A 21,289-nucleotide genomic window follows, 5' to 3' on the forward strand; every position below is an offset into this window, starting at 1 on the left:
AAAAAAAAAAAAAAAAAAACAGACGAAACAAACGAAAGATTTATAGGGCTGAACGTGAACTTCGTTTCTACTATGAACTGCTAAGTATCTTTTCCTTAAAAAGACCTTAGAGCTGAGAAACAGCTTCCTTGCAAATATCACTGACTAGCACCGTCCTGCAAAAACAAAACAAAACAACAACAACAACAAAAAAAAACCGGATAATTTCTTACCTCTGAGAAATTAACAGCCAAAGGAATGATTCCAGCCACGTAACATCCCACCAACATTGCCAAAGACAGCAGACTAATGGAGAGAAAATCATCCATTCTGCCCTCCTGCAGGTCCTCTCTCCCACCAGGTTTCAGAATTCCAGCGCTCTGAAAAGGCGCTTAGGCTCTTTAAACGTCTGGTTTTTTTTTTTTTTTTGTTTTTTTTTTTTCCCAAGAAAACAAGGGAGTTTCGCACGTCTCTCAACCTTGCCACCAGCCGGTGTGTTCACGAAGCACGCTGCTCTCGAACGCACTAAGACGCGTGCTCCTTTTTGCTGATACTAGCACCAGAGAAAACTTTGCGAAATCTCAGGCTCTTGGACGCCAGTCACCGGGATTCCGGTGGGTAACAGATGGAGAGATTGAGCGAAAGAGATCTCTTCAATCTTCGGAATGGGGGTGCCACAACGACCCACGCCCCTAGGCAGTGTATCTGGTTGCAGCAGGAAAAAGGTAAAGCCCAAGTGTCTTCTTCCCAGGCGGCACCTGGTTCCCTAGGGTGGCCCCCGCAGGTGATCCGCCCCCAGGGAAGGGACCAGCCCACCAGTCCCAGCAAACTCCCTTCCAAGTCTAGGGTCGAGCAAGCTATCCTGCAAGTCTCCAACGGCGGGCCCCGAGGACTCAACAGCAAAGTCGAGACAAGGCTGTCTCTGCCCTCCACCGGGTGCTGCCCATGGTACTTCCCTCAGCCAGGCCCTGACCCTCAGTCGCCAATACTACAGCGGCCATGGCCGCCAAGTGGCACCTCTTCATTACTCCCACTTCCGGATTGTCTGACCCGCCCCCTCAGGCAGGGCACTTCCGGGTTACAACCGACCTATAAGCCGCGGTACTTATATTGCCGCCATTTTTTTAGAAAGGCTTTTTTAAAAAGAGACCGGTATCACCGTTACGTTCTCCATCACTTTAGCTACCTGGCTGCTTACTGGAGCACAGAAAGCAGCGTCCCGAAGCAAACTACTGTCGCTAAAGTGGCAAAAATGACTCTGACACAGCTCAGAGCCCTTACGCAAGATGGCTGAAACGGCGTCAATATCCGCTCTAGAAACCGGAAATGTGTGAATCTCTGTGGTCAAAAAGGCTCTTTCGCGTCGCGCTGCAGGCCATTTCCGGCGGCTGCTCTCGCGGGATTGGCTGTTGGCGGCGTTGCGGCTGAGCTCGTGTGCGACGGCGGCGGTGGCGGCGGTGGTGTTAGCGGCGGCTGCAGCAAAGCATCTAACGAGATGGTGAGGCCCCAGCGCTTGCCGGAGGTTCCCAACTTCGAGGGGCACCCCGCTCCCGTACATCTTCCCGTCCCTCCTGTCTCCGCCCATCCAGCGCGAGCGAGCTGCTCCCCGCCCCCCACGCTCACGCTCAGGGGTCGACCCTTCCCCTTCCCGACGCCGAGACGCGGGGCCTGACTGTAGGCCCCGGACCTGGTCCGCCCTGCGGCTGCGCACCCGCCGGCTGCTGGGAGCGAGCTGTGCGGAGGGCCGAGGATGCACCGTTTGAGGATGGCTGCCGGGAAGGCGTGGGGTGCCTCTTCTTTCTCTCCAGATGCACTAGCGAGCTGTAGGGACAATAGCCGGGTGACGTGTGTCAGACCTATGACTGAAATTGACAAACTCGCCGCCTTGCTGTTCGCCGAACGTGCGGTGAGGGGGGAGGGGTCGGATTTGCTTTGCCTCCTCAGCGGTCCCCACAATTTTTTTTTTGTTTGTTCGTTTATTTGGTTGGGTTTTTTTGTTTTAAGTATTTCCCTTTTTTTCAGTATCTTCAGTTGCCCCGGTTTGGCAGGTCCGTCCGCCTACAGTTTTGTTCTTAAATTTTCTTGAGAGTGGAGCCTGCAGAGACCCCAGGGTCTATAGTCTATAGTCCGACAGGGATGGTACTGTGGTTTCTCCGTTCTGTAAAGGCTCTTGTTTCACTTGGTACATTATGTGTCTGTGTTTGTGCGTGCGAGTACAGGTGCCCGCTGAGGCCAGAAGAGGGTGCGAGGTCCCCAGGACCCACCGGGATCGTGAGTGGCCGATGTGGGTGCTGGGAACCAAACTCAGGTCCTCTGTGAGCGTAGCACGTGCTCTTAACTACTGAGCTGTATCTTTAACCCTCTCGTTGTGGTTTTGCTTTTGGCGGGAGGGGGGGTGTCTTAAGAGATTCTTTTTTTCTGTGTATTGGTGTTTTGCTTGCATGTCTGTGTGCCGCTTGCATGCAGTGCCTGCAGCGGACAAAAGAGGGTGTCTTGTCCTGGAATTGGGGTGATTGTGAGCGGCCCTGTGGGTGCAGGGAATTGAAAAACTGGTCTCTTGCAAGAGCAGCTTGTGCTCTTAACCTCAGCTATCTCTCTAGTACCCCAGCCCGCCTGGGAGAGGTTCACGGGTTTTTAGTTGGAGCAGGATTTGTGTGTACACTTTTCAAACATTACTATTTCAAATTATTCCTTAATTTGCCTTAAAGTTTTAAAAATGTGGCAAAGAATGAATAGCTTGTCTAGGATAAGCCTTTACAAGAGTACATAGTTCTCGTAAGACTTTTTTGGGGGGGGGATTTTCGAGACAGGGTTTCTCTGTAGCTTTTTGGTTCCTGTAGCTCTTGTAGACCAGGCTGGCCTCGAACTCACAGAGATCCGCCTGCCTCTACCTCCTGAGTGCTGGGATTAAAGGCGTGCGCCACCACCCGGCTCATAAGACTTTTTTGCTTTACAAGTGACATAGTGAAGTGCTTTGAGTAGCTGGCCTTTATGAACCTGTATAAAACAAATTAATCCCACGCTTTCTCTGGCTATTGATCAAATCACTAACATTGTTTATGTCAGTACAGGTGAAAATTAGTGTTTCCTTTGTTACCAACTTAAGAATTTTGCCTCAAGTCTTAAACTTAGTCAAAACAGCTCAAATCTTGCTGGGGTGTGGGAAAATATAGTGCTCTCTTTGGTATATGAATTTTTTTTTCGAGACAGGGCTTCTCTGTGGCTTTGGAGTCTGTCCTGGAACTAGCTCTTGTAGACCAGGCTGGTCTCGAACTCAGAGATCCGCCTGCCTCTGCCTCCCAAGTGCTGGGATTAAAGGCGTGCGCTACCACCGCCCGTTGAAAGTTTTTGTTTTAATCCAGAAAACCTAGCTCTCAAGACGTCTCAGTTCCAATTTGTTGACAGTTAAATTTTTGGATCGTCTCACAACAGTTTGGGCATCCTGACATAGGAATGAACTGATTACGTGGGGTTTGGGGAGTGGCTTAACCCCAGCACTCAGGAGGCAGAGGCGTCTCTGAATTCCAGGACAACCAGGGCTACACAGAGAAACCCTGTCTTGGAAAACCAAAAAAGAAAAGAATTATTTTTTAGCCAGAAAACAAGATGAATAATTTAAAGATTGGACTTGCAGTGGAGTTGCATCAGGCATGGGAAACATTAGGTAAGGCCATATAATCCCAGTAGACCAGTGAGTCTGCGCTCCGCAAGATTCCTCGCTTCAGGGACATTTGGAGACATTTTTTATTATTTATTTTTTTGTTTTTGGTTTTGGTTTTCGAGACAGGGTTTCTCTGTGGCTTTGGAGCCTATCCTGGAACTAGCTCTGTAGACCAGGCTGGTCTCGAACTCACAGAGATCCGCCTGCCTCTGCCTCCCGAGTGCTGGGATTAAAGGCGTGCGCCACCACCGCCCCGCTGATTATTTATTCCTACTTTGAAAGAGTTGGTATTAGTGGCGTCTAATGAGTAGGTGCCACAGATTATCCTACAATGCACAGGACAAACCCAAAGAATTCATTTCTGTCCCAAAATATGAGAAGTCAAACCATGATGACCCCAACACCTCCGCCCACCTCCAATGAGCAGGAAAGGAGCAGTTTCAGTGTTTTAGGGTGCATTCACGTAGCTTGCAGTGTGGTAAGTGGTTTGGGTATGAGCTAGCTCCGTAAGGCAAGTCATCTACTAGGTTCAATAGTTTAATGGATTTTTTGTTTTGTTTTGTTTTAGGATAGTATTTACTAAATACATTTTATATTACTAATTTATCTTACACCTTGATGTGAGAGTAATTTCTGAATAAAAGTGTGTCTCCACTATTGTGTTCAAGGTGTCAAAAGACCTTAGGTTGACCCAGTGATTATAGTATCCCTTTTCCTCCCTCCCTCTCTTTTTCTCTCTCAGCGTTAATAGAGCTGGAAACCAGTGGACAGGTTTTTGTGAGTACTTGCTGGCAGGTATATCTGGAGTTGGAGAAATGACCCAAAGTAAGGTGCTGACTTAGGGGAGTTGTAAACCCAGCACTGATCACATACTTGGACAGCGGCATCCATATTGTGGGAAGAGCAACCTAATTAATTATGTTTTAATAACTAACATTTGTGTCATATACAATGTTGTGATTATGACTTTCTGAAATGCATATTAGGATATACATTGAAATTGTTTTTTCCTTTCAGTCTCACACCATTTTGCTGGTACAGCCTACCAAGAGGCCAGAAGGCAGGACTTATGCAGACTATGAGTCTGTGAATGAGTGCATGGAAGGTGAGTGGACACAAAAGCTAAACTGATCAAGAGGGAAATCTTGACGTCGCCGAATACACACACCATTCTCCTATGAGATAAATAGCATTTAAGAACTGCAATTGTTTTTCCCCCTAGATTTTTTTTGAATTACTATTTTAAACAGGGAAAATGAATTTTTAGCATGGAATATTACAATATTTCATGACTTGTGGGAATTTGACATAGAGCTCTTATGTATTCTTGCTAAACTGTAGCACTAGAGAGCTGTTATGGCCTTCTCTGAAAATGCCTTATGAAACTTCATAACCTGCCTATTAAACTAATAAATGTTAAAAGCTAGCTGGGTGTAGTGAGTGGCACAGACCTTAATCCCAGCATTCAGGAAGCAAACACAGGCAGATCTCTATGACTTAAGGCCAACCTGATCTATAGAGTGAGTTCCAGGATAACCAGGACTGTTACATCAAGAAAGCCTGTCATGAAAAAACAAAAACCCAGCCAGCAAAAGCCCATGAGAATGTTGGAAAAAAATAAGTTAGCTAAGACAAAGCCAGGGTTCACAGAGTCAGATCAGTATGATTTATTGTGCGTTTGCTAAATTTTCACTCCACCCAGGGAACAATTAGCTCTTAATGTTTCTTCACTGGGTAAACCATTAGCACACAGACTATTCTTTGCAGTGTGGATTTGGTTTTGTGCTTAATCCTTACAGCACGTTAACTGGTTGTGTTGCCCTACACTATCTCTAGGAAGTTGTTCTTTGCCTCTTTCTATTAAAAGGTTATGTAGTTGCTTTCCTTTGGCTGCTCAACAAGTCCCTAAAACTGTTGATTATTCAGAACTGACTGGGTTAAGTTCCAAATCTAACAGAGATTAATAATGCCTATAAAAACAAAAGCTACTTATAATCGAAGGTGGCTTCAAAGTAGCTAGTGCAATACCCTTGGCACTGCCATCAAATTCTACTCTTAAAGATGAAATGGGGAGCCAGGAGGTGGTGGCACACACCTTTAATCCTAGCGCTTGGGAAGCAGAGGCCTACCACTTTAACCTAATGTCTCTAGGTCTGGGTTGTGGACAGTGGCCTTTCCTAGTCTTTGTTAATCTTAGTAAAGTCTAACTTTGTCTATTTATGACAGTTTTGATACCTACCCAGGCTATCCTAGAATGCAGGAGTCTCCTACTTTGGCCTCTTTTGAGTACTGGGATTATAGATATGTACCACTGTGTCTGCCTCTGGTTTATTTTAATTAGTGTACTTTAATTGATGTATGGATTTAGAATGCAGTCCTCCCCCATTAATATCTTATATTGATGTGGTACAGTTGTTACAGTGGCTGAAAAAGTCTAAAAATGTTCAATACCTGTAGAATTTGTATTTCAGATCTTTTCAACCCATGGTTAATTAAATCCATGAATGCTGACACCACACACACCACGAACCCACTGTATCCGTCGCATACAAACTTTTTACACTGGTTTCTGCAACATAGCAGTGTACATTTCAGGTTCTTCTATGTTTTATAACTGCCATTTTCTTTTTTAGGTTAGAAATTGTAGTTTATGGGCTTGGTGAAGCTCATTTTACAGAGTGACTTGTCTAGCATGTACAAAGCCTGAATTTATTCATTGGCACCCCATAACAGGTATGGGGTGTGTACTTGTAATTCCAGCACTTGGGAAGTAGAGGCAGGAAGATCAGAAGTTTAAGTTTATTCTCAGCTATAGTGAGTTCAAGGCTAGGCTGGGCTACACATGACGCTGTTGAAAAGACAAGAAGTGGTGGCTTGGTTCCCACTTTATTTTTTTTTTAATTTTTTATGATTTATATAACTTTATGTGAGTCGGTGTGAAGGTGTCAGATCCCCTGGAACTGGATTTTCAGACAGTTGTGAACTGCCATGTGGTTGTTGGGAATTGAGCCTGGATCCTCTAGAAGAACAGTCAGTTCATAATCGCTGAGCCATCTCTCCAGCCCCACTTTAGAAAGTTAAAAAACACGCTGGTCATTACCATCATCATGTATGCTAGCACTTAGGAGACTGAGGCAAGAGGCGTACAAGTTTGAAACCAGCCTGAGCTGGGTACTGGGTTGCTTTTTGATAAAACCCGTTGGAGGCGTGAGGTAACTGAGAGACTGGGGTATAACTCAGTAGTAGAGCATTTTGGTTTTGGGTTTTTTTGTTTTGTTTGTATAGAAATAGACTGATTGTCATGTAATGATCTTGTATGCTTCAGCCTTGATACCTCATTTATTAGTTCTAATAGTTTTTTTTTTTTTTTTTTTAACTTCTTGCCTCCTTGCTCTGGCTACAACCTGTAACAGAGTGCTGAGTAAAATGTTGGTTCTTCCTGGTGGTAGCAGATTAGCATAGTCTGATCACTAAACATGACGGTAGGGACAGGTCTGTAGTGCCTTATACTCCTGAGCAGTGAGTTAGCCTTCCTGGGCTTCACTTCCTTATCATTTTTTCAGTCCTATGATGTGTGTGTGTGTGTTTTGTTTTTGGGGACAGTTTTCTCTGAAGCTTTGGAGCCTGTCCTGTAACTAGCTCTTGTAGACCAGGCTGGCCTCGAACTCACAGAAATCCACCTGCTCTCCCTCCCAAGTGCTGGAATTAAAGGCGTGCGCCACAAGTGCCTGGCTCAGTTATATGATTTTAATGTAGTATGCTAGTAGCAATTAAAAATGATGGGAATAGCTTAGTAAAGGAATAGGCACCAGTGAGTGTGAAAGCCCATTACCCGTGTAAACAAGCCAACCCTGGCAGAATGTACTAATCCTAATGCTGAGGTGTAGAAACAAGTGGACCCTAGGGACCCGCCAGCCTAGCCTGAGTAAGCTGCAAGCTAGTGAAGAGACCGGTCTCAAAAATGTCATTTCACCTCCGTGTGTGCAGACACACAAACATGTAAAACTGAATGTGGCCTTTCTCTGAAATATTTAAGAAGTTGCTTTAGAGGTGCCTTAAGGGCTTTTGTATTACAGAATAGGGCGTGTTGCCCAAAGGTAACTAATATTGATAGCACTTATCCTTTAAGTAGTTGGTGGTAGCAATGGACTGAAAAGGTTTATTCCCCCAGTATAGAATGCTTTACTGGTTGAAAATTAATAGGTAATGAGCTCTGTTGATAATTGTTAATATACTATAATTATTGATTGGGGGTTTTGTTTCTGGTTTTTGGAGACAGTCTGGTGTATCATAAACTGGCCTTAAACTCACTATGTAGCTGAGACAGAGCTTGAACTTCTGATCCTTCTGCCTTAGCCTCTCAAGTGCTGGGATTACAGGTGTGCCTACCACACCTGGTTTTATGATCTCCTTATTTATTTACAAGGTTTCATTTGTGCCTATGTTTATATGCATTATTTCAGATAATCTGTAAAACCCTATGGAAATGTATTTGTCAGGTAAGGTTTCTGGGTGGAATCATTTGTCCCCAGTTTTATGATAAAAGAGCTGGCTTTCTGAATTCCTAATGAATCCAGAGTCTAGGATCTTCAGTACCATATCAGGATAAGCTCCAACCTCATTGCTAGTTATTGTGACTTTTTCCATTGCATCAAAATTTGAAGGTAAAATAGGGAAAATAGGGAATTGTGCTGTTTTTCTGCTCTATTAGAACGATTAGAAATCTGATAACAAGAACCACAATATAATATGGATGTAGTGGCACAAACCTTTAATTCCAGCACTTGGGATGCAGAGACAGGATCTCTGTGAGTTCCGGGTCAGCATGGACTATGTAGAAAGTCCCTGTCCAGGGGGGAAAAAAAGACAGCCTGGAAAGGGTCATTGCTAAGGTTTTTCTAACATAGATACATTGACAAGATAGCTCTTGTTCTCTCCCCTTTAGGTGTTTGTAAGATGTATGAAGAACATCTGAAAAGAATGAATCCCAACAGCCCCTCCATCACATACGATATCAGTCAGTTGTTTGATTTTATTGATGATCTGGCAGATCTCAGCTGTCTTGTGTAAGTATTAGCAACCTTATCTTTTAATTTGTATTTTTCTACTTTTGTCTATTGTTACTAGTTTTTCACTTACATATATATCAAAAATTAAATTGACAATATAAAGCCAAAGGCATAGGAAACTGCCAGTTGATATTGTAGGGTGAAGATAGGCTAATTTAAAAGCTCCACATTATCTGTGCTCTAAACCTAATAGTTTTTTTTCTGGAGTTTCTTGCCCTCTTAGGCTTTTCCCTAAAGTAACTGATTTCATATTAAAACCAAGGTTCTTTGCTTGAACTTTAGCTTTAGTTGTAGCCTGTGTGTAAACTTGTTTTTGTTTCATTGGTGTGAGGTTTTAGATTCTAGTATGCTTATTATAGTTATATTTAAGTTTTATTGAGTAGTACTATTTAAATATTGCACTGTAGTCTACCTGTTGAAGTAGACTAAATTGGCACTTACTTAGGATGTATGAACAGAGACCAATCCTAGAAAATGATTCACTCTTTAGAATATTCCTCATAAAGCAGCATTAGTAAACAACTGGTTGTTTCTTTGCATTTGGTAAGGTAAGGCATGTTAGGCAGTGGTCTGTGTGCTTGTAATAAACCTCTGGCCTTATCGTCCAGGAAAAAAATGGGTATTGCTTAGACAAAGCATTCCTTCTTTGGAGTTTATTTCCATTATTGGAAACTGGTCCTATACGTAGGGGTGCAAGTTTGTAATCCCTGAATCTGGAGGATAGAAAGTTTAAAGCTAGATAACTTAGTTAGATCCTGTCTCAAAATAAAAGGTAAGAGCGGACTGGGGTGTATGTACCTCATCATAGACTGCTGCTTACTAGGCACAAAGCCCCATATCAGTCTTTAGTACCATGAAAAAAAAAATAGCATGTAGATTTTACGTTAATGGTTAATAGGGTTCTGGTGCCAGGAATATTTAGCTGTGTGTGTGTGTAAAATGGTTGACAAGATTTATGATCTAAAGAAAAAGAGAAGGAATATTGCTTGTCATCACTTAATTATTAAGTTGCTTTACTTTAAGTCTTGATTTGCTCACTTATTTTTTATTTTTAAAGATAACTGTAGTGGGCCAGGCAGTGGTGGCACAAGCCTTTAATCCCAGCACTCGGGAGGCAGAGGTAGGCAGATCTCTGGGAGTTTGAGGCCAGCCTGGTCTACAAGAGCTAGTTCCCGGACAGGGACCAAAGCTACAGAGAAACCCTGTCTCAAAAAACAAACAAACAAACAAAAAAAGATTATTGTAGCTACTTGCAGGATTATTAAAAAAAAAAAGATTGAGTCGGATACTTAAAGTAATACCCTATGCTTAATAACGTCTTTAATTTTAATAAGTACTATTGATTGTCTAATTTTTTTATGTGTATGAGTGACTTGCTGGATGTATGTCTGTGTACTGTGTGCATTTCTGGTGCACACAGAGGACAAAAGAGGTCAAATGGAGTTACAGGTGGGTATGAGCCATCATATGGGTGTTGGGAATTGGACCCTAGACCTCTGGAGACCAGAAAGAGCTTTTAACCACTGAACCATCTTTACATCCCTGCTCCCATTTGGCTTTTTTGTTTCTCGAGACAGGGTTTCTCTGTAGCCTTGGCTGTCCTGGAACTTGCTCTGTAAACCAGGCTGACCTTGAACTGATCACCTGCCTCTGCCTCCAAGCCCTGGGATTCTGTACCTGGTGCTTGTCTGCCTTTTTATACTACAGGGTTTTGTTGTTGTTGTTGTTATTTTCTGTGTATGGTATTTTGCCTGCATGTGTTTGTATACCATGTGCATATAATACCTTTGGAACTCAAATATTGAATTTCCGGGTACTGGAGTAACAGAACCTTGTGAGATGCCATGTGGATGTTGGGGATCAAATCCAGGTCCTGGGCCGAGCAACCAGTACTTTTAACTGCTCACTAAGCTCTCTCTCCAGTGCTATACTGCAGCTTTAGTATGTATTCCTCACCAGATAGGGTTCAGTTTAAGGCCAGCTGCTCTGTTCAAGTCCCATAAAATTACCTTGACTGGAGACAAGTCTCAGTGTCCTGTAGGCACTGAAAACCTTCATTGTCAATAGAGTTCTACTGCAGCTGGTCTTCCTGCCTCACCCTTCTCTTCTGAAATTTTCATCTGTAGGCCTTTGGCTTTTATTTTACAAGGCAAGTCTTAAACTATGAATTCCTTAAACATTAGCAGAAAGTTGTTGTTAAAGTAATATTCTTTTAGAGATTTCTTAGTTGATTCAAAACAAATCTAGCAGATCTAAAGCTTGTACTAGAGTTTAGCTTTTGTTTTTTATTCACTAAAGGAACTTTGAAAATAGAAATATGTGGGAGAGAGAACATGGGTTTTGGTCAGTAGGTGTGTGACTGAGTGCTTAGCTCTGAAACTTGACTTCTTTTACCATCATAAGATTATACTGGGTGATGCAAATCTTCATTAAAACCACAGTACTGTCCACTTTGAAATCACGTTATGTGTGAAAGTGCACGTATTAAAGCCACTCGAGGGGAGTTATAATGTGTGCTTTAACTGACCACAGTGACTTTGCATGTTTCTTTCTGTTCCTCAGTTACCGAGCTGATACACAGACGTACCAGCCTTATAACAAAGACTGGATCAAAGAGAAGATCTACGTGCTCCTTCGTCGACAGGCCCAACAAGCTGGGAAGTAGTTGAGTCGGAAGCATTAGGGGCTGGGGGTGGGCTTGGAACAGGTGCATACAGCGTGCTGTAGTGAACATTTTGTATGATAGTAATCCTGTTTCCATTTTGTTACGCTAGAGCCAAGATTGAATGTATGACATGGAACATGAATGATACTTTCATTCTGAAAACCACCATTATTGCCCCTTTACTCTTTTTCTTTTTTTTTTTTTTTTTTTTACTTAAACATTTTTATGATAATTCAGAGAGTGTTCTTTGCCATTTAAGGTTGGTTCCAGTTCTTGAAACTGTTGGTGTCTGTTTTACAGCAGTGAGTGCACTAACCCCTTGTGAGGGGTGGGGTGGTGACAAGCTTAGTTATGTCCTCTGGGAAAGTCTTAGTGAAAATAAATGTTCTGTAGTTGTATTTCTCATTGAGTGTTTTGTTTTTGTCTCTGAGCATTGAATTGTCTGGAAAAGCCTTAACAGTTTAAAATCAGTAGGTTGCTACACAAAGAACTTGAAAGTTTTGTATTTGGACCCATTTTGCTGTGATTTACTTATATGAAGCAAATGAGCTTTTACCTCAATTTTCCAGCAGTCAATAAATCTCAGTTGTAGTGACAATATTTGTATCTACTGTGGGTGCAAACATAAGGTGCTTCTGGACTCAGCAATGGGAATATCTCCCTTGACAAGTTGGAAATAGTACACATGCATTTAGCACCCCAACCTGTGGAGCATCACAACTGCAAACAGTACACTGGATTCAGTGCCTTCCTCCCCCATGACTGTGGCTCAATGCAGCTCCCTTCCCGGCATTACTTCCGAGCATTAGACCCGAGAGCTCTAGCTTGTGGAAAGAATTCAGAGCACAAAATGTTCCTCTTTCACAACATCCTAAGTTGGGAACACTCTCCAAGAGTCTCTGGGAAGTCAGAGTCTGCAGCAGGGAACACTTAACTATCCACCCTTCCGTGGAAGGTATTAGGGTGAGGGGAGGATCACAGAAAAAGTACAAAGCCGTCTCGGTTGGAGTATGGTGGTTCTGTTATGACTTGAACACACCAACTGTCCTCGTCATTGAGTACTGCGTACTAATTCTGTTACTTCCCCAGTGGTCAGCGTCTTCACACACCATGAGGTTGATAGTTTACAGGGAGGCTCATGACCGGCCTACTGTTCCTTTTTCCCTGCTCCTCTCCCTATATTAGACCCTTAACTCTGTTTTATGCAAAATAAATTCAGAAATTGATGGCCATCTATTGCAGTACTGCAGATGAACTTGAGGCCTTTACACATTGAAGTCATGCTCTCACCACTGTGCCTATCCCTGCTTGATCGTAATGGAAATATCACTCTACCATAGACTTAACTAGGGTACCTATCAGAATTCTATTCATGATGTTCACCGGGAATTAGCCTGACTTAAATCTCAAAAGACATAGCTGCAGCAGTCACATCAGGTGGCCATTTTTTCACAGTACCTGTCCTGCTGACAGTTCTCTCATGGTCTTGGCTTTGTTTAAGGTGGAACAGCAGATAGGAAGGGATCGGTACACTTCATTCATACAATGTAGTGTATGATGTTGGACGTGGAAGAAAATGTTTCAGCCATTTCCAGGTTCATACATGAGAGGTCAAAGTGGCCTCTCAGGGTGCTGGTAAGATGGCTCAGCAGATAAAGGTGTTTGTCATACAGACCTAGCTTGATCTCAGTAACCTGAATAAAGTTGAAAGGAGCAAACTGATTCCATACAGCTATCCTCAGACTTTCCAATTGAAAATAAAAAATTTTAAATTTAAAATATAATTTTTTAAAACAGTCTTTTAAAGTGAGGTCTGTAATAAAACTTACTGGTTCGACCCAGCTATTACCACTGCCCCGTGTTGGCAAAGATAGTTACAGTCATTGACTTTTCTCCATAAGTAAAACAGTTTTGATTTCTGCTGCCTAAGACTGAGACTTGAAAAACTAATATGCCTTGTGCTATATACCTGAGGGTTTCTAAACTGTTTGTTGATCGTGGCTGTCTCTGTCTTCCAATACCTGATCTGGGAGCTCAGGAATATTAAAAGGAGATTTCAGCTACCTCATTTCTCTTCCAGTTGTTTGGCTTAAAAGACTTCCAGCACAGGCCAGTGAAGTGGCTCAGCAGATGGTAAAGGCGCTTGCTGCCAAGCCTGACATCCTGGGTTCAATCCCCAGGACCTACATGGTGGAGGAAGAAAACTGACACCCAAAAGTTGTACTCTGATCTCTACATGCACACTTGTATACCCACACAGATGATAATAAAATTGAGGGGCGGGGGGTTCCAGCAAGTTGCAATAGCCTTGTCTGAGTTGCAGTGTTGGGTAGGAGTGGTGGTGAGCCATTTTATGTTCCGCAGAGATGGACAGTTTTATACTTGTTAAGAAATGGACCAGTTGGGAGAAAGGCAAGATGGTTCATTATCACATCAGCTTACATGAAGGTGAGCTGTATTATTTGTACCTTGTAGTATTTGACAAAATGAGTCAGTTATGAGTGCTGTCTACTCAACACTGCTCTGTAGGAAACCCTTAGAGATGGACAGTTTTTACACCAGCTTGATGAGACTGGCATTAACTTAGGCCAACATTCTGCTGCTTAGAAACCAGGGTTAGTCTCCTCATCATCCCTGTAACACATTATGAAGGTTTTTGGTTTTTTGTTGATTGGGTTTTGGTATTTTGGCTTTCTGTTTTTTCCTGTATCAGGGTCTTCCTCTGCTGTCTTATCTGATCTGGCATTTGATATGCATCCTATTCTAGGATCCTAACTATAGAATCTGCAGTCCTGCTTCAGCCACCAAGTGCTAGGATTGCAGGCATATGCAAGCATGTTTGCATTTCTATAAAAGATGAAAAAGATAGAACCAGGCTGTTTGAGTGATTTGCTCAGATTGCATAGCAGTAGACTTTGCTAGGTGGAAAAGACAAGATTTTAACCTCAGATCAGAGCTGGAGACTACAAAATGAATAGCTGTGAGCTACATAATGCATCTGGCTGCTGTCACAGGCCTGATCAGACTCAAGCACATAGATTCACAAGACACATCACTCAGTACTAACTTACTCATAAGCAACAGAATACTGACTGAGCTGTGTTAGGGTTACCATTGCTGTGATGAAACACCATGACCAAAAGTAACTTGGAGGAAAGGGTTTATTTGGTTTATATATCCTGAATCACAGTCCTTTGAAGAAAGCCAAGGCAGGAACTCAAATCCAAGGAAGAGTGATACGTACTGGCTTGCTCAGCCTGCTTTCTTAGAGCACCCTGAACCACCTGAAAGATTATCCCACATCGATAATCAAGAAAAAGCACTACAGGCTTGCCTACAGCCAGATCTTAGAGAGGCATTTCTCAACTGAGGTTTCCTCCTCTCAGCTAACTCTAGCGTGTGTCGAGTTGACGGGAGTGGGCAGCACATCAGCCTGGAAAGTGTTTCTCTCCTGTGTGGTGTTCATCCATCTTCCCAAGGATTATCTTCTGCACAAAGATAGAGCTCATGTACAAGAGATGGCTTGTGTGAGAGCCACCTGGTTTAGATACCTCATGCACAAGTGTCACCTCTCATAGCTGTCTAGGTGTCTTAGACCAAGGTGTGCCCAGGCATGAGAGTCACTACCGAGAGAAATTGTTGTGCGATGTTTTATTCTTTTGGCTCTTTTTCGGGGACCCGCCACCCAGCTCCCAGGTAAGCACATGGAGGTTTGTTTTACTTAGACATGCCAGCTTGACTTGTTTCTAGCCAGCTTTTCTTAAATTGACCCATCTACCTTTTGCCCCAGGACTTTCTTCTGCACATCTTCCTTTCGCTCTTACTCTGTGACTGGCTGTGTAGCTGGGTGGCTGTCAGGGTCCTAAACCATTTCTCGTGCTAGAGTGGAGGTGTGAGAATTAAAACAATTCACGTGACTATATGGGAATATAGTGATCTTTCAAGAAGTCCTGAACTCATATCCTGAAAAATCACCCATGTTTATTCTCCAAACAGCTTTTATATCAAAACGTAAACTGAGGGGGAAGCTCATTGTTTCCTAGGCAACAGGGAGAATGACTTAGGCCACTGCCACACCTATGCCTGCTCTGTCACATTCTGAAAAACACCTCTTCCTAAGTGGCCTCCTAAATTACAGTAGGAGGAGCAGAACATATCCTGACCCTTTACTTGGGATGGTGTCAGGTTGTCTCACTATCAGAAGGCTAGGCGACCACCTTCTATGTGAAAGGTGCAAATTGTGCCTTACCAGGTCACTCAGAATTCTGACTGCCATAAAATGTAGGAATATGGCCTGTATAATCCGGCCCCTACAGGCCCTTAGCTTTCTCCTCTCCTTGTTCTCTCATTGCTCCTCCTCTTCCTCGTTCCTCTGTCTGCCAGCCCCGCTTTTCCTTGTTCCTGCCTCGCTATTGGCTGTTCAGCTCTTTGTTAGGACCATCAGGTGTTGTAGACAGGCAAAGAATCACAGCTTCACGGAATTAAACAAATGCAGCATAAACAAAAGCAACACACCTTAAAATAATATTTTGCAAGAAATAGCTGTTCTCCGTCCTTGAGTCTGTAATTTCCCCCGTTTAGGTATAATTTGCCAGTTGAGGGCCATTATTTCCATAATAGGCAATCTTGTCTAGTAGCAAATTATTCCATCCTCTCAAGAATAAAGCTGAAAGCCAACCCACAGTCAAGTTTGTAGAGCAGAACTTGTGTCAACCCCTAATCCGCACTTGAGAAGTTTAAGATGGAGGGCACGTCTAGCCGGCTCCACGAAGGAAGCCCCTCTCTCTAATTCGGAGGGATTTGTTTCTGAGACATTCTAACTGTTGCCAAACCTGGCCTCAAACTTGTGGGCTCAAGTGGTCCTTGTCTTCTATCTCCTGAGCAGCTGGAGTCACAGCCTGGCTAGAGGGCGGCTTAAACAGGACGTGGACGGACAGGAAGATAGGATAGGCAGGGAGGGGATGTGGCCTTGGATAGTAAGCCACCGTGCTTGGAGTAAAGCGACCATATAACATAGATAAAAGTCAAAACTATGACCACAGGGCCTTAGAAATCAAGCTAAGGCTTAGGCTGCAGGTAGCCTTAGAAGATTTTTCAGTCATAACCTGTCGGGTCTTTGCATGAGAAGGAGTAAGCACTCTGCTGTGTAGACAACTGGAAAGCCAGAGACTATAAAATCATCGAAGTCAATCCAGGAAGTTTTCAGTGAGGCAGGTAAGATGAGAAATTACAAAAAGGCTTTTGACTTGCATTTCAGGAGCTCTCAGCCGTGCACTATTCAAGACAAATAGCACATTTGCAGGAAGAGTACAGGAGCGTGGTGTGTGATAAATGAAATATCTGGGTCTAATGTCTGGGAAGTGGGGGATGAGGACCCCCCACGTGAGGCCAGGGAGGGCTTCTTAGTAGTACCTTACAACGATTCTTGCGTGCGTGCACGTGCGCTCACACACACCTTCCCAGTCGGGAAGGACTTTATCCTCAACTACGATCCCGGTGCTTTTTCTTTTGTCAGGGATTTTTATCCTAACAACAGGAAAAGTAACTCATATAACAAAGTTCACTGAAAACTTAAGAGTGGTGATATGGTAATTTGGAAGGGTGTGTGTGTGTGCACACACGCGTATGTGCACTCATGATAGTGCACGTGTGTGTGTGTGTGTTTGCATGAGGACAGCCTTGGATGTCATACATTCCTCAGGTAATTTGAGACAAGCCCCCCACTGGCCTAGAACTAGCAAAATAGGCCAGAACGCCTAACCAGAGGCTAGGAGATGGGTCCCAGGGGTCCATCTGTCTGTGCTTTTCTAAAGTTGGAAGTTACAGATGGCTTTTTGTTTCTTCCTTTTGAGACAGGGATTTCTCTGTGTAACAGCCCTGGCTGTCCTGGAACTAGCCCTGTAGACCAGGCCGGCCTCAAACTCACAGAGATTTGCCTGCCTCTTTCTCCTAAGTGCTGAGATTAAAGGCGTGTGCCATCACTGCCCAGCTCAAGATGGCTTTTTCAAAAGACCTGGGTATTGAACTTGGGTCCTCAAACTTATCAGGCAAGCACTTTACTGAACTGTTTCCTGTCCTGGATTTTTATTTTTTTTAGTAAGGGCAATTTACTTACATGTAAGCAGAAGAAATGTCTAAAGTTTTCATTTCTTTAATCTTTTGAGATTATAACATAATTACATGATTTACCCTTCCCTTTTCTCCCTCCAAACCTTCCCATATACTCCTTCCTGCTCTCTTTCAAACTCATGGTCTTTTTGCTCGTTAATTGTAGTTACATATGTGTGTGTGTATCAAATACAACCTGAGAAAAATTATAAGAGCCAGAGGAACGAGGTTTTGCTGCGAGAATGTCAGAAGCTACACCTACAAAGTCTCACCATCATGGCTGCCTCAACATGAGCTGAACAAGAACAATAATCTGGGCATGATGGCGCATGTCTTTAATCCCAGCCCTTGGGAGGCAGAGGCAGATGGGTGTCTGTGAGTTTGAGGCCAGCCTGCAGCCTGGTCTACAGAGTGAGTTTTAGGACAGCAAGGTCTGTACAGAGAATCCTGGGGGCGGGTGAGGGAAGGGAAGGCACACAGCTGATGACTGACAACGCTGATGTGTCTGGGAAGGCTCAGGAGGCCTCAGCCCTACACAGAACCACAGACAACTAAGGAATGCCAGGAAATATTCTTCCCCAGGGAAGAGCTCGACAATTGGCTATCCAGCACCAAATGGTCAGCCCTGAAAACATATAACATAAAAGTAACATTATACAGATTCAGCTGTTCGTTTGTTTTTCATGTATTGGTTTGCATGCTACAAATTTTCAAACTCGAGTTCAGACCAGAGAAAGTGAAAAACAAAATTATCCAGACGTCCACCTCCAGCCATAACAACCATAAAGCTCGGACTAATGAATGAACAGCTTCACTTTTGAGATGCTAGTCAGCAAGGCAACAGCAGGCTGGGAATCCTGAATAAGAAGAAACTTGAGGGAGCCCCACACCTCGGATTTTTCTGGATGGCAGTCATGAGGAGGATCCACACAGGGCCAGTCGCCTGATTGGAGAGACTGATTTAAGAATCTAAGTGAAGCTGGGGGCAGCTGGCAGTCACAGGGCAAAGATCTGGATAGAGGGAAGCTGAAACCATGATTAACTAGGAAAAATGAGTACCTAGGGCTGAAAAGGTGACTCAGTAGTTAAGAGTGCTTACCGCTTTTGCAGAAGCCCCATGCTCAATCGGCAACACCCACAAGGTGGCTCACAAGCACCTGTAACTCCAGTTCCAGGGGATCAATGCCCTCTTCTGGCCTCCTCAGGAACTGCACACTTGTGCTCATACATACATTCAGGCAAAAACACTCAAGTATTTTTTTTAATTTATTTATTATGTATACAGTGTTCTGTCTGCATGCCAGAAGAGGAAACTCGACCAAATTACTGATGGTCGTGAGTCACCATGTACTTGCTGGGAATTGAACTCAGGACCTCTGGAAGAGCAGTCAGTGCTCTTAACCTCTGAGGCATCTCTCCAGCCCCACTCAGAATATTTTTAAGAGGAAAAAAAAAAGCATTTATCTTCAAAGTATTTCCCTTTAAGAGGAACCATGGTTCCATAGAATCTAAACATTAAGAGCTTTAAAAAATAGCCTACTTCTTGGCCATTGTAAGAGAAAAAAGAACCCAGCATAAGCCAAGGCAATCCATTCACACTTGAGGCCTCTCTCCAGGAAGCAGCCTTGTTAAATTATTCCCATTTAGCATAATGCGATCTAATGCAGTCAAACCCTGTGATACACTCCAGCATCATGTTGGCACAGCCGTCAGTCATCAAGTCCTAGAAGTGTCCCAAAAGGCTCTTTAGCATCTTTATCACAAGGTGAATTCTTGAGCCTACGTTACCTGCCCACAAGCTCTCAAAGGGGTGGGCTGCAACATTAGCCACCATGGACGTACTGGAAATATCGGTGTCTTTTCATTTGAAGTCGTTTACCACAAAAATATGTAACATTACATACTAATTACCTTGACTTAGGCATTCTACAATGTGAGTACACACACACACACACACATACACACATAAGCTTTTCTGTGTCTCACTCTCTCCAGTTCTGGGGATCAAACACAGCATTGTGCATGCTAGAATACAAGGTTATACTTTTTGAAGTTTTGAGACAGGTTATCACATATTCCTGGCTGGTCTCAAACTCATTATGTATCTATAGATAACTTTGAACTTTAATCCCAGCACTTGGGAAGCAGAGGCTGGTAGATCTCTGGGAGTTGGAAGCCAGCTTGGTCTACATGGTGAGTTCCAGGAAAACCAGGAACATAGAGACCCTGTCAAAAATTCACTGCTTAAAGTAAAAGCGTATTGTCGGGTTTATAACGAGCAAGTAGAATGTATGCCATCGTAGCTGTGGCTACAGCTCAGATGGTAGTGTGCTTGCCTACCTAATCGTGTTTGAAGGCCCAGGTTCAATCTCTAAAATGCGTGATGGCACAATTTGTAATCCTAATCCTGGCACTTGGAAGGTAGAGGCAAGAAGATCAGAGGTTCAAGGTCATTTTTAGCCACATAGGCAGTTTGAGGTCAGCATGGGTTACATTAGACCCTGTCTCAAAAATCAAGCTCCAAACAAAACAACAACTAATCCACGTGCAACAGATAGCTCCTGAGGAGATTCAGCAGGCACTTATTCTGAATGTCTGGGTATGTTACTCATTGGCCTGGGGTGAGGCAAACATTCTACATTTTTTTTTTTTTTTTTTTTTTTGGTTTTTCGAGACAGGGTTTCTCTGTAGCTTTGGAGCCTGTCCTGGAACTAGCTCTGTAGACCAGGCTGGTCTCGAACTCACAAAGATCCGCCTGCCTCTGCCTCCCGAGTGCTGGGATTAAAGGCGTGCGCCACCATCGCCCGGCAACATTCTACAGTTTGCAAAACTTCCAGGTAACCATATTCTGAATAGCAACGAACTGCACGTCACACAGCTTCCTGTGAAGTAAAGAAGAAAGTGCCTGGTCCATTTAGATGCACAGTAGTTATTTGGAGCAGACAGAGCACTGTAAGACACAGAATCAGCTACAAAAGCAGGCTGGTCCTCGGCACTGTGGGGAAGAGCAAACACTTTAGTACCAGGCACTGTACAAAGTTGTCGTGGGAGAGGATGTTGGCGTGAGAGGAGAGGACAAGGAGAAAGATGACAGGCACAATACGGAAAGAACAGCCAAACAGCAGGCTAGCCTTTCAGGTGGAGAGACAGGTGGAGGGGCTGAGAGTCGGAGATCATCAGGACATTTGAGAGATAGCAAGGCTGGGGGAAGCTAGTTGACGATGGGGGTGATCACTGATGGAGGCCTTGGGGGAATCACTTCCCAGTGGTTTACTCCTTGTCTGCTCCAGTCGGGAGCTTGAGTCCATCGTAAGCCAGCTCTAAGAAAGATGTTTTGTCTTTGAAGACAACAGCAATACTTTCTGCTACGTTTGAGGGCCTGTGCCAACTCATCCTCCACACACCTTTCTCTTTTGTAATTATATCCTTGCACTGGATGCCAGGTTCCAGACATATTGTGAAAAGGTTGGTCTAAAAGCCTCTTCACTGCCAAAGGTAATTTGCTTTATGCTCCTCAAGAGAGCAGGGAGACGCTAACAAGAACTGATTGCATCACTTAGCTGAGACAGGCCCTGGGTCCTTGTCAACAGATGTTTGAATTTAAGGCCTCTGGTCTGTAATTTAAGAGAAATGGGATAGATCATTATTTCTTCCTTAGAAGTCTGGGGCTGGAGAGTTGCCATGGTTAAGCTAACGCCCACCTCCACCTCCAGGCTCTGGGTGAGGAAGTACCTAGCCGGCTGCAGGATTCTAGGTCTAGCCACTGTGTTGCTCCTGTGGTCTCAGAGGAAGAAAGTGTGAGAGAGC

General features: G+C 43.7%; 2 protein-coding genes across 3 annotated transcripts in view; one reads left to right on the forward strand and one right to left on the reverse strand.

Moving 5' to 3' along the window:
- Positions 1-308, reverse strand: part of Slc39a9 (solute carrier family 39 member 9) — a 44,837-nt gene extending 44,529 nt beyond the window's left edge. The window contains exon 1 of the mRNA XM_050158591.1: positions 213-308. Coding sequence (XP_050014548.1) covers positions 213-308 — 96 coding nt within the window. The remainder of the gene's footprint in view (positions 1-212) is intronic.
- Positions 309-1,349: 1,041 nt separating this feature from the next.
- Positions 1,350-11,779, forward strand: Erh (ERH mRNA splicing and mitosis factor). 2 transcript variants are annotated; one of them, XM_050158590.1, is made up of 4 exons: positions 1,350-1,477; positions 4,658-4,745; positions 8,586-8,706; positions 11,272-11,779. In XM_050158590.1, exons 1-4 carry the CDS (start codon positions 1,475-1,477, stop codon positions 11,372-11,374), a joined length of 315 nt encoding a protein of 104 aa, XP_050014547.1. In that variant the 5' UTR covers positions 1,350-1,474; the 3' UTR covers positions 11,375-11,779. The 2 variants fall into 2 exon arrangements, with proteins under 2 accessions (XP_050014547.1, XP_050014546.1); XM_050158589.1 differs by lacking the exon at positions 1,350-1,477 and adding an exon at positions 1,616-1,885.
- The last annotated feature ends 9,510 nt before the right edge of the window (positions 11,780-21,289 follow it).

This window comes from Alexandromys fortis, unplaced genomic scaffold, assembly GCF_014885135.2.
Source record: "Alexandromys fortis isolate MF-2015 unplaced genomic scaffold, M_Fortis_MF-2015_v1.1 scaffold_99, whole genome shotgun sequence".
NCBI classification, from domain to species: Eukaryota; Metazoa; Chordata; class Mammalia; order Rodentia; family Cricetidae; genus Alexandromys; species Alexandromys fortis.